General features: G+C 47.0%; 2 protein-coding genes across 2 annotated transcripts; both read right to left on the bottom strand.

Moving 5' to 3' along the window:
• Positions 1–1092: 1092 nt before the first annotated feature.
• Positions 1093–2995, bottom strand: LOC119367135 (zealexin A1 synthase-like). The gene is made up of 2 exons (XM_037632740.1): positions 2029–2995; positions 1093–1825 (listed from the first exon to the last, which is right to left on the bottom strand). The coding sequence occupies exons 1-2, from the start codon at positions 2947–2949 to the stop codon at positions 1217–1219; spliced, it is 1530 nt and encodes a 509-aa protein (XP_037488637.1). The 5' UTR covers positions 2950–2995; the 3' UTR covers positions 1093–1216.
• A 4489-nt stretch (positions 2996–7484) lies between these two features.
• On the bottom strand, positions 7485–8604 carry LOC119367133 (protein STRICTOSIDINE SYNTHASE-LIKE 10-like). Its single transcript, XM_037632739.1, has 2 exons — positions 8054–8604; positions 7485–7965 (listed from the first exon to the last, which is right to left on the bottom strand). Exons 1-2 carry the CDS (start codon positions 8602–8604, stop codon positions 7485–7487), a joined length of 1032 nt encoding a protein of 343 aa, XP_037488636.1.
• Between the last annotated feature and the right edge of the window lie 2649 nt (positions 8605–11253).

The raw sequence follows: 11253 nt of genomic DNA, 5'->3' as shown, positions 1-11253 counted from the left end.
AAAATCATTTTTAGGTACATAAGTACCTATTTAATCAGAAATACATGGTTTGGTGGCGATAGATCGAGGTTTGGACGGTGTCCGAGGGCCCCAACTGTAGAGCACGTAAGCTCGCATGCCCGCCGCGTGGTCACCGTGTGACCGTGGTGTTACCTTGCGTTTTGGGCGGACTAGGAATGTCTAGTGGGTTGGGCACTCCCCAGGTAGGTGCTAGGAAGAAAATTATAACATAAGATTCTTACGAGGAGACCGAACTATGCTCAAACATGAAGTAGCAGACAAGTGTTTGATTAGCGGTACGGGAAATGCACATGGTCAATGGGCGTGAGTTTTGGCTGAGGATGATCATATACTAAGAAGAATGACTTCACAATTTTTTAGTGAAATCAAGAATATATAAATAACACTTCCTTCACAAAGTGCTGCTCTGAACAGAATAGGAAAATGAATATTGTTGAATTATTTTTGAACTAGGCAAGGAAGGTTTTTTGACATATTTGATGAAGATGTGATCCAAGCAATTTATGAGAATATTTTGGGAATTTTTGAAATAACAGAAATATAGGTTGCTTCACAACCTAGGGCAAAAACTGACACATGGACATGACACATAGGCAAAACTGATGAGATGGCGCCTAGTCATCGCAACCCACCACAATTTACAAGGCTATGACCATCTATATTGGTCGTTAACAATTAGAAATAAGGCAGCGGACCAGCGTTGTTTGCTTTATGACAATTTCGTGTAAGGAAATTACGACCTTTCTGACCAAAATGGTCGCGATGGTTTAGGGTTTGGAGCCCCTCGAACAGATTTTGACCAATTGGTCTCAAATGGTCATAGACCAATTCTTTCAGGGTCATTGACAGAAGGTCACTAGTAGACATATTTCTTGTAGTGGGTGAACGTGGCTGAAAGTACTAGAAAGGAGTTCACACAAGGAGTAGATCTTGGAAAATTCAGCTTGAGCTCATAATATCAAACAACGAAAATTAGATTGGTGATGGGAAACCACATATTTGATAATCAATACAAAAAATTATTATTGATTTTTTAACAAATCATGAAAATAGTACAATACAATCATTACTATGATTCCCACCGTCATACCCTGGTAACAAAACGTTCAAGGAATTTGTGTGCAATATGCAGCTGGAATGTTCGATCTAGCCAACCTAGTCGATCACATCCACTATGCGACATCTGAAGCAGGCGCTAATTAAGAGGCACAAGGACTTTAGCATGTAGGCATAGGTCATTCTTCCGACCGACCGCGATGCCCATCTCCTCCTCCATGTCCAACTCCCCTCCGGTAGGAAGCTCCCAGTCAAAGTGGTAGAGAAGGGCAGCAAGGGCGAGCTCCATGCTAGACTGCGCGAACAGCATGCCCGGACATATCCTCCGGCCTGCCCCGAACGGTGTGTACTCAAAGTTGGTTCCCTTGAAGTCCACTTCGCCGGACTCGAACCGCTCCGGCCGGAACTCCTCAGGGGCATCCCAGTGCTTGGGGTCCCGGCAGATCGCCCACGTGTTCACAAACACAGTGGTGCCCGTCGGCACATCGTAGCCGAGGACCTTGCACGCCTCGATGGGCTCGCGCGGCAGCAGGAGGGGCACCGATGGATGCAGCCTGAGCGTCTCCTTGATGACCAGCCTCATGTACTTGAGGTCGGCCAGGTCGTCCTCAGTTACGCTTGGCTTCCCTTGTAGGTTGTTACGTACTTCGGCTTGCGCTTTTGCCATGGTGGTTGGGTTCCTCATCAACTCCGACATGGCCCAGATGAGCGTCGTCGCTGATGTCTCGCTTCCAGCACTAAACAGGTCCTGCAGATTAAAAGAGAAGGTTATTTAATTTCCATACCATGCAAATTAATAAACAAAAAAGATGTACTATATTTGGATAACATTTGAACTAAAACCACGACGACTAAATCGGAACGGAGGGAGTAGATGTTTTAGCAAAATTGTTTAGGAAACACAAATTAATTAGGTAGTGAATGAAAACAATTAGCCGGGCAGCAGCTTACCACTAATAGACACTTGATGGCTCCCACGGTAAAGGGCACGTCGTGGCCGCCTTCCTTCTGTATCCTGAGGAGCACGTCCAATAGGTCCTCCTGCTCCCCCTCCTCCCGGTCGCCGTTGGACGCGGCGGCGGCGGCCTTCACCTCCTCGTGCTGCTTGATGGCGCACTCGATGAGCTCAAAGCCCTTGGTGTGATTCTCCCACGCCTGTCGGGCGGAGCCGCTGACGAAGCCGACGAGCCGGGATGAGGGGAAGAGGTCGCCGAGGTTAAACCCGGAGAGGATCCTCACCCCTTGCTGCAACACCTCCAGGAACTCTTCCCGCCTGCTGAACCTGTCACCGATCATGGCGCGCACGGTCATGTCCGCGATGAGCACGGCGAGCCGCTCGCTGATGTTGACGGGCTCACCGTTGCCGGCACCCGCTGCGATGGCAGCGACGAGGCGCCCCGCCTCCTCCTCCCGCACGCGGCGGAACGACTGCACCCGGCGGGCGCTGAGCAGCTCCATGATGCAGATCTTGCGGAGCTGGCGCCAGTGAGCGCCGTAGGGCGCGAACGCCACCCCGACCCCGTCGGACATGAGGATCTTGGTGGTGGGGCTCCACGACCGCGTCGCGAACGTGACGTCCTGCGTCTTCATGACCTCACGCGCGGCCTCGGCGGACGAGGCCACCACCACCGGCACCTCGCCGAGCTTGAGGTACACGAGCGGCGCGTCGCCCAGCCGGCGCGCGATGTCCGCGAAGGCGCGGTGGACCAGCGGCTTGCCGGCGAGGTGGTGCAGGCTGCCGATCACCGGCAGCCGCCAGGGACCAGGCGGCAACTTCTGCCCGGCGCCGCCGCTGCGCTTCCTGATGAGCTTGAGGAGTAGGAAGGGGAACACGAGAGCCAAGACGAGATAAATTGCTTGCTCCATGGCCATGGCGGCGTGTTACTTTCTTGAGCTAGCCAGGCACTGGGGAGTGGGGATAGACTGCACTATGTCCGTTTCCTCTAAGATCGGCGGCTCTAGCTATATATACGCCAGTGGCACGGACCAAGTCATCGTTCGCTCGGCTGACTAGTATAAGTGATGTCGCCATGGGAGCGATCGAGACGATTGCATGTTTGCACGGCAAGTTTGCTGATGCATCTAGGAAGTGCCGTCGTCTTCTCGGATGAGATACTAGGAAGGGTCGCTGCACATGCATCTAGACGCGTCAACAGTTTCCGTCAACAGGAAACGTCAGATTTGGGAGAACTAATCATGAACCGAAATTGCTCTCATCATGAGAGTATTCGGATCGAGATTCCTGCTTTCAGGTGATCGGTGATGGCTGTGTGATCGTGTCTCGTTGTACGTCCACACATTAAATCCTACCGTGGCCATCTCCATGGCCGCTCCTCCAGCAGGACGCATGCATGCATATATCCCAATCACACAACAAAGGTTTTTTAGTACGACCGGGCATTGTTTTTCATAGAGAAAAGTCCTTTGACTGAACGAAAAAGAAAACGACTGGGCCATGTGAAAATAGGAAATTTCCAACGGGAGCAAAGGAAGCAATTTTACACCGACTGTTTACTTGTTTCTGAAAACTGGACAAGGGAATTGTCAGGTTAAAAGACAATGTCAATAATGCTACATTCATACACCCGTTTTTCTTTTTTTTTTTTGCGCGAGGCTACATACATACACCTTATATGTATGAAAACGGGAGAAGCGTTGGTGTTGCAATGAACATGAAATGATCCAATCCTTATTTCTCGCATGCCTTCTGCGGCATGGCAGACCGTGTACGTGTTTTTTTTTAAGAAAATTGAAATTTTCAACCTTTTACAAGGTTATCCACATAGCTATGCATCACTTCAGCATGTGGAGGTTTAGTAATAGAATTTGTGGGGCATGAGTGTAGCATGTCATCTCTTTATGTGAGAATTGAAATTTTTCAATGAAAGATGATTGTGTGCATCAGTCAATGCAAAGACCGGGTGATATCCTCATCTTGAAGAGAAAGATAACTATTATTATTCGTTTTCTCTCTTACAAAATCGATAAGAAGCATACACCCTTTTATAACTTTGATAAAATCCATAATAATATGATAAAAGGAGTTAGCTGTACGATTGAGAATTTGATTCTAATTACATTAAAATCAAATCCTTAAACCTAAAGCCTAAACCTCACTGAAGAACAAAACTTGATAGAAACAAACCACTTACTTATTCTGGTTTATTTATTCTCTTGGTTTTCTAAAAACTTAAAATAACTTCCACAGAATATCTTGAATATCTATATTTTCAAATTCTCTTAACAAAGTCAATATCTTGAACAAGGCTCGTCCACTCCTCTATAGTGAATCTCTTAACAAAGTCAATATCTTGAATATCTATATTTTCCATAACAAAATCATCTATATGTGTGTCTTATGTCAGACCTGCCAAAAAGTTTCTGGTAGTACTCAGTATTATAAACTTTTTAGATTTTCCTGTCCCTCGACCACTCCTTTATCTTGATTAAAAAATGTTTTTTCTATGCTTCCTATAACTTCTGCATGGTAATATTTAGTGTTTGTATCTCCTTCAACCAATTCTTGCATCTTGGATCTCTGCAACCATTTGGCTTCCTCTTCTAACATAATATTTTTGTGTTGCAACTTGAAAAGATTAAGGAGGTCTTCATCGCAATGAGAGGATCCATCTCCATAATGGAGTATTCCCACAATGGGAGGTACATGAGCTAAGCTCTATTGTATAAGTTCTATAATTAGGTGACCCTAGAAAGGAGGTAGGGTAAAGGTATACAGTCCAAGGCACGTAAGAGTAAGTGAGCAAGCGAAAGGGGGCCCGGTTGTTGAAGAGTGATATTTTGCACTCATTCACGTTTGTTCAAACCAAGATATTTCATTTAAAAAGCGTTATTCGCTTTGATATTGCTATTAATGACTAATGAATGCAAAGGATTTCAAAATTCCTCTCCTTGATGTGTTTCCACGGGAAATGGGCTAAAAAGGGAAGATATCATGTGTGGAAAAAGGAATGGAAGAAAAATGGAGGAAGAAAGAATCAACTGGAGGCGTTTCTGTGTAAACAAAACAAAAGGCGGCATTCCATACGGGCGCGTGCGCCCGTATGGCATGGAAACCGAGGTGGATAGTCCACCTGAACAACTTATATGAAAGGGACCCATCGAAATGTTAACAGGGGAGGTCGAGGAGAGCGTCGACGGCAGCCAGAACATATGTATGGATCGTATTTGTAAGCTCTTCCGAAATAATGAAAAGTCACTAAGATAATTGATATTTTTATAAAAATGATATTTATTTAAACATCGCAAAAAATAATTGAATGTTTTGAATTAAATTTGAGACATAAGATATATAACTCCTATTCAAATTGTTTTATGAATTAATTTGAAACATTTAAATTTTATTGAGTTATTTGATTATTAGATTTTCAGGAAATTCGAGGAATCAATATTATATAGAAATTTTTGGCAATCAACACAAACAAATAAAAATGCAAATTAGTCCATCTTATAATTTGATAATTCTGCTTGGCTCTTCCACAGAATGTGCAATTAATCTTATAGCTAGAGAAATAGGCATGAGGGGAGTATAGCCAATACAATAAAAATAGAAGTGGCGTACAGAGCTAGGAAGTATTTTATGGTGGAATCATCCCGTCAGGGTTCAAATCCTAAACTTAGCATTGCTGCTCGTATTTTTCTGGATTTATTTCAGACTTTTTGGCAATGTTTCCTCAATGGAAGGAGACGTTCCCGTCGACTACGGGACACCGGTGATGACTTCGTCAATCTCAAGATATTGTGCCAGTTCAATCTCTCAAAAATGCTCATAGAGTGCATGCTTTCATATGGATGGATGATGTATGTGTAAGCGAGCATCTGTGATTGTACTCTGTTAGAAAATAGAACCGAAAGTACATAATGCATCTGTAGCAAGAGATTTAAAGGGCACGATCGTATTGCGCGCACTAGGAGTTTGAACCAGATCGTAAGCGTCAGCGTCACACTAGGAGTTTGAAGCAGATGTTAAGCGTTAGCATCACACTGAGGTGGACAAAGGGCATGATTGTATTGCACGCACCAGGAGTTTGAACTAGATCGTAAGCGTCAGCGTCACACGGAGGTGGGCAGTTCTTCGAGGTGGAGACACGTGTCGGGGATTGGGACCGTCAGTTACTAATCGGATGGACGTAAACGAAGTGTAGGCACCTGCAATATTCCAATCTCCCCGCAAAAATGCTCTCCACGCCTACTCTTATTTATAAAAAAATAATATTCTTCTTTAGTTAGGTAGTTCTTCCCCCTCTATGAGACCGTAAGACCCTGGTGAAGTCAAAGGCCCGCTTACTAGCTATGTGTAGTTCTAACATGATAGAGAGCAAGAGAGAGGCCACCTTATATGCTGGTGTCAACCTCCTCGCCTCGGCTGGGTGGGACTAAAGGAGCCATCGCTTCTGGTTGTTGGACCTGGAGCGTATTGCTCGCTCGTGACTGTTGCACATGGGCCAGTTGTTATGCACTGCTTGGCCAGCCACCAGACCTATTGGTGAAGCCGCCTGTTAAAAAAGATCGGGTCAGGATCACATGTGATTTATCAGATGGATTCACCCCAGTAACTAAGAGCATGGTTAATAGTATAGCCAACAGTTGCCTATATGAATTTGCCATGTCACTTATAACCAGTCTTATAGCTCACTCATATAATAGTTAATCATATTAGTAATACTACATCATTAATATATGGCCCACAAGTTTCTCTCATAAAAGGTGTTGGAGTTCATACTATAGCCGGCTGTAAGTTTGTAGGCCGCTTTTTTTCTCTCACCTTTTCTCTCTCATCCAACTAAGCAAAATTATATTATTTAAAGCCTTACAGCCCGTCTACATCATCTTATTGTACTTTGTCAAATGAATGTAGCTTTTTGCATGTCGAGCGTGCAGGACTAATGAAATCAAACAGGCGCTCGTATCCAGAGAAATGAAACCTAAAGAAAAAGCATGATCCAATCGACACCAGGTACGCTTCAACACCACATGTCACAAGCAAATTGTCAAGCTGACCGATGAGGCAATGAAATCTAGAAGCATGATCCAGTTGACAGCAAATATACATCGTCGACATGTCTGGTCACTGTGCACGCTAAGTATCACTGTCTACCCTACTCATATAACGTGTGGAGTTCTTAATTACTGGCAATCCTTCGAGGAAACAGAAGGAAATCAAGCATTCATCAAAGAATTGTGCATGCCATCGTCTCCCATGAAAAGAAACTTCCACCCAAGATTGCGAAGAAAGAGAAGTCAAACAAAATATTGTTTTTCAATTCATGTTTAAACAAATTAGCCTGCATAACTGTCCACATTATGACAATCTTCTACGGAGTAAAAAAAACTTATTAATGTATCTACATAAGAAGAAGACTAGCTAGTAGTAATATAATGTAAACAAACTAGGCAACAAGGCCGATATAATCGAGCTCGACGGAGCCGAGCCACAGCTGTCCTTTCCTCTCGGTCACCTCGCTGAGCGTCACGCCCTTGGCCGCCGTCAGCTCCTCGACCTCAACGCCACCACCGTTGAGCCGGACACCGACCAAGTGCTTCACTGGGGCTGTGGTCGCGCCCGGGCGCCCCTTCTCCTGGTTCAGCCCCACCCAGTAGCCGCCCTTCCCGTCCCGCCGCACATTGTCCGGGTAGCCCGGCAGGTCGGCGAGCAGCTCGTAGTGGCCAGCCTTTGGTCCCTGGAGATAGTACTTGTGTGCCTGGCATGGCACCGTGTGCGCGACGACGACGTACATCCTGTCGTAGCTCACCGCGACGCCGTTAGGGTACGGCAGGCCGTCCTTGAGCACGGTGACCTGCTTCGTCACCGCGTCGTACTTGAGCAGCCTCCCCGTCGCGTCCGCGTTCATCATGATTTCCGTATTAAACCTGCACGGATTAGTAGTATTAATTTTGTAGTTTTACCAGCTTGTGATCGAATTTGAGCATGTAGAAGGGATCTGGATTAAGTACGTACCTTCGTGGATATGTCACGCTGCTGTCGGTGAAGTAAACATCGCCAGTAACCTGATCGATGTCGATGCCGTTGACGAAGTTGAACGGGACGCCATCAGCCTTGGTGGCAAGCACCTCAGCCTCGCCGCCGTCCGGGCCGACTTTCATGAGCCCCTTGTAAGCATCGGCAATGTAGAGGTCGCCGGACTTACGGTGGAACGCGAGCCCCAGCGGCCGCCCGCACAGGCTCTCCGTCTCCTCCGACGGCGCGACGGGCACGGTGCACATGGGGAACTTCCTGTAGTTGGCGTGGTAGGCGAAGGTCGTCCAGCCGGCGGCGCTGCCGCCCCACTTGAGGACACGGCCGTCGGAGACGCCGGTGTAGGGGCCCTGGCCGCGCGCGTCGAAGGCCAGGCTCTCGGCGCCGGTGACGCCGCTGGGCAGGGGGAGGTGGAGGCTCCACTCCGTCGGGCTGGTCTTTACCTCCGCGGCCGAGCACGACGGGGCCAGAGAGACGGCGAGAAGAGCGAGCAGGAGGACGAGCCACCCGCCCGCGGATCCGCGGCGCCCCATGAGCTGCAGCGCCGGTGGTTTCGTCGGAACAAACGCTGCGGCGATCGATTTGCGGGTTTGCGTGAGTTGGTTTACGGCAGGTAGCTAGAGATTTAAAGGGCACGGTCGCATTGCATCCGGAGTTTGCATCAGACTTGTAACGTTTCTCCTCCTTTTGAGGAGATTCGGAGTTGTAATCGTCTGCGTCGCGCGCGGAGAGGTGGACAGTTCTACGATGTGGTGACACGTGTCGGATCGGATGGACGTAAACGAAGTGCAGGCACGTATCATACTCCAATCCGTTTCACCCAACGGGATTTTCCAAAGACTTGGCTACCTGGTGTAGCGGACTAGCATAGGGATGCAAGCGGACACGTTCGCATGTCGGCGGCAGCCCAAAATTACTATTCTCCCCGTTTCAAAAACAAGTGTTTGAACTAAAACCACGACGCCTATTTTAAAGCGGAGAGAGTACTAATATATACTTTTTTTTTCTTTTTTGAGGTAATCCCTCCCTTGACACTAAACACTCTTATATTATGTGATGGGAGGGGTAATAAAGTAATTGCAATCACTAGGCGTCCGTGGACCGGCCGGTCGCCGCGCAGCCGTGCGATCTTGGTCTACGTAGCCGTTCGATGGGAGCCGTCGTCTTCCTCACATCTTCTGTGTCTTTTCTGTGGAGAACAAAACATGGGGAAAAATCCATGGCGGGGTGTCCCTCTCTTCCTTCCGCTTCCCCTCCCCCGCCACCGCGTGCAGCGTGCGTCCACTCTCGCTTATTTGCGTTGCCCCCTGATGCCGTTGAAGCTCCCCGCTGATGCTCACCGTTGTTAGAAACACAAAAGAAAAAAGATAGGGCGTTGACCCGTAGCAGCTTTTCTGTTGCCTCCCCCCGTTCCCTGTTGCATCCATGGGTGCTCCCTCTCCGGCGCTGGTCGCAAAACACCGGTCCTCACTAGCGTTGTCGTCCCTCCGGTATTAATACGGCCACGACGTCGTCTGCCAACCGAGTTGGTGGTAGCAAAAGAAAACACTAGTTCCAGCATGGGGCGTGGCTGGTTCCAGCATTTTTGTCCGTCGGTTGCAACGTCGATAGCACGCGGGCGTCTCTCTCCTAGCCCATGCTCTCGTCGGTGCCAACTTTTTTTGTTGCCAGTTGCAGCTTTTTTTCTGTCAGATGCGGCATCGGCAGCGGCCGCATCGCGCTCGTATCACTCATCAGTCGTGGTCAGCCACCATCGCCTGCCCATTGCAGCTCGCGCCCAGCTTGAGATGCAGCTGCGAAGGGCGTCGGGTTCCAGCTCGCAACCGTACAAAGCTCCAGCGAGGATGCATGGGAGCGGAGCAACCATGGTGGGAGCTTGTCCGTGAGCCATGAGAAAGGGTGATGCGAGGGAGGATGGGGTGTGGTTTCTTTGTCGGACTAGTAAGCGTGCACGTGCAATGCACGTCTCTCAAATATAAAAAATGTCTTCTAAATTCTTTATATGTTTAATCGAGTAAATATGCTCGTGTGTTGCAATGGGAAAAACAAAATCCTTGCGCCCCCCTAATGACTAATATGTGTTCTACTTATCCTCTTCCCATCATCAGGTACGGGGACACACGCTTGGGGGTTTGTTGCGGTCGAACATGTACTTCGCTCTTGACGTGTGGCCATCATGGGAGTTCTCGAAGCAGAACTCGGTTCTATGATGAAGTTGCTTTCACTAAAGAAAACTTGATAAAAAATAACTAAAATGGTAACAAAATATGTTGTTTACCTTAAACGGTTATGATTGGGAGGATTTCCGAGGAATCATGAACCGGAGTCAGAGAAACTTAACATGTCCCCTAAAATATCTCCCATCAATCTATGTATAGGGACTCACATATAAAGATCCTCACCTAAATATTTTTTTAACTCCAGCAGAGTTGTAAACCTCAACCCCTACATTTCAATGTCCTATATTTTATTAGTTTTATGGAACTATGAAAATCATACGTTCATCATTGTAGTACCCTGCATTTTCATATGAATGGACATTGGTATAATTACAGAATTAACACATGAAACAAACAACCAAATAAAACTTGGTAATTCAAAGGCATGTCACCTCATGCCAAGGAGCATTGTGTATTTCGTTGCGAAACACACCTAATAGTTATTAATTATTGAACTTCATAGTGAAAATACATCTTCATTAAGAAAAGAAAAAGGAATACAAATCAGAACAATCGAATTACGATGGACCTACGGGGCCGGTAATGGCACTGTGAAATCATCTCAAACACTTATGTATCTCCAAATTCACATAGATAGATATCTAATTAGTTCAGATACATGGATTAAACTCCAGTGCATACAGCCAGAATCACTGGACCTCCGCATGGCAAAGATCTTCCGGATCACAAATCACAAAATTGCAAAGTTTATGCTGCCATCTTGTATCCATAACATTTGTTATCCCATCTTTTTTCATGGCCGATGACCCACATCTGTGGAGTAATAAAACCGATGCCATCCGCATTGGTAGGCTGGCTCTGATGTACGCTTATGATCTGGGCCACTACGTTCGTCTATATAGACCCTTTTATTGCACCGGCCTCCTATCGCATACTCCGCAGATGATTCTGAAGCCTCTGCCTCCTTCATTGTAATGACACTTGACCGACAAAACACAGTTA

This window comes from Triticum dicoccoides, chromosome 2B, assembly GCF_002162155.2.
Source record: "Triticum dicoccoides isolate Atlit2015 ecotype Zavitan chromosome 2B, WEW_v2.0, whole genome shotgun sequence".
Classification (NCBI taxonomy): domain Eukaryota; kingdom Viridiplantae; phylum Streptophyta; class Magnoliopsida; order Poales; family Poaceae; genus Triticum; species Triticum dicoccoides.
Note: the sequence above shows the minus strand (reverse complement) of the source record. Positions and strands in the feature narration are given on the sequence as shown.

Excerpts from the sequence above, each read along its gene's own strand:
- LOC119367135 (XM_037632740.1), bottom strand. The coding sequence starts at position 2,949 with ATGGCCATGGAGCAAGCAATTTATCTCGTCTTGGCTCTCGTGTTCCCC. Across the intron at positions 1,826-2,028 it reads CCATCAAGTGTCTATTAGTG|GACCTGTTTAGTGCTGGAAG; the intron begins GTAAGCTGCTGC and ends TTTAATCTGCAG.
- LOC119367133 (XM_037632739.1), bottom strand. The coding sequence starts at position 8,604 with ATGGGGCGCCGCGGATCCGCGGGCGGGTGGCTCGTCCTCCTGCTCGCT. Across the intron at positions 7,966-8,053 it reads AGCGTGACATATCCACGAAG|GTTTAATACGGAAATCATGA; the intron begins GTACGTACTTAA and ends TAATCCGTGCAG.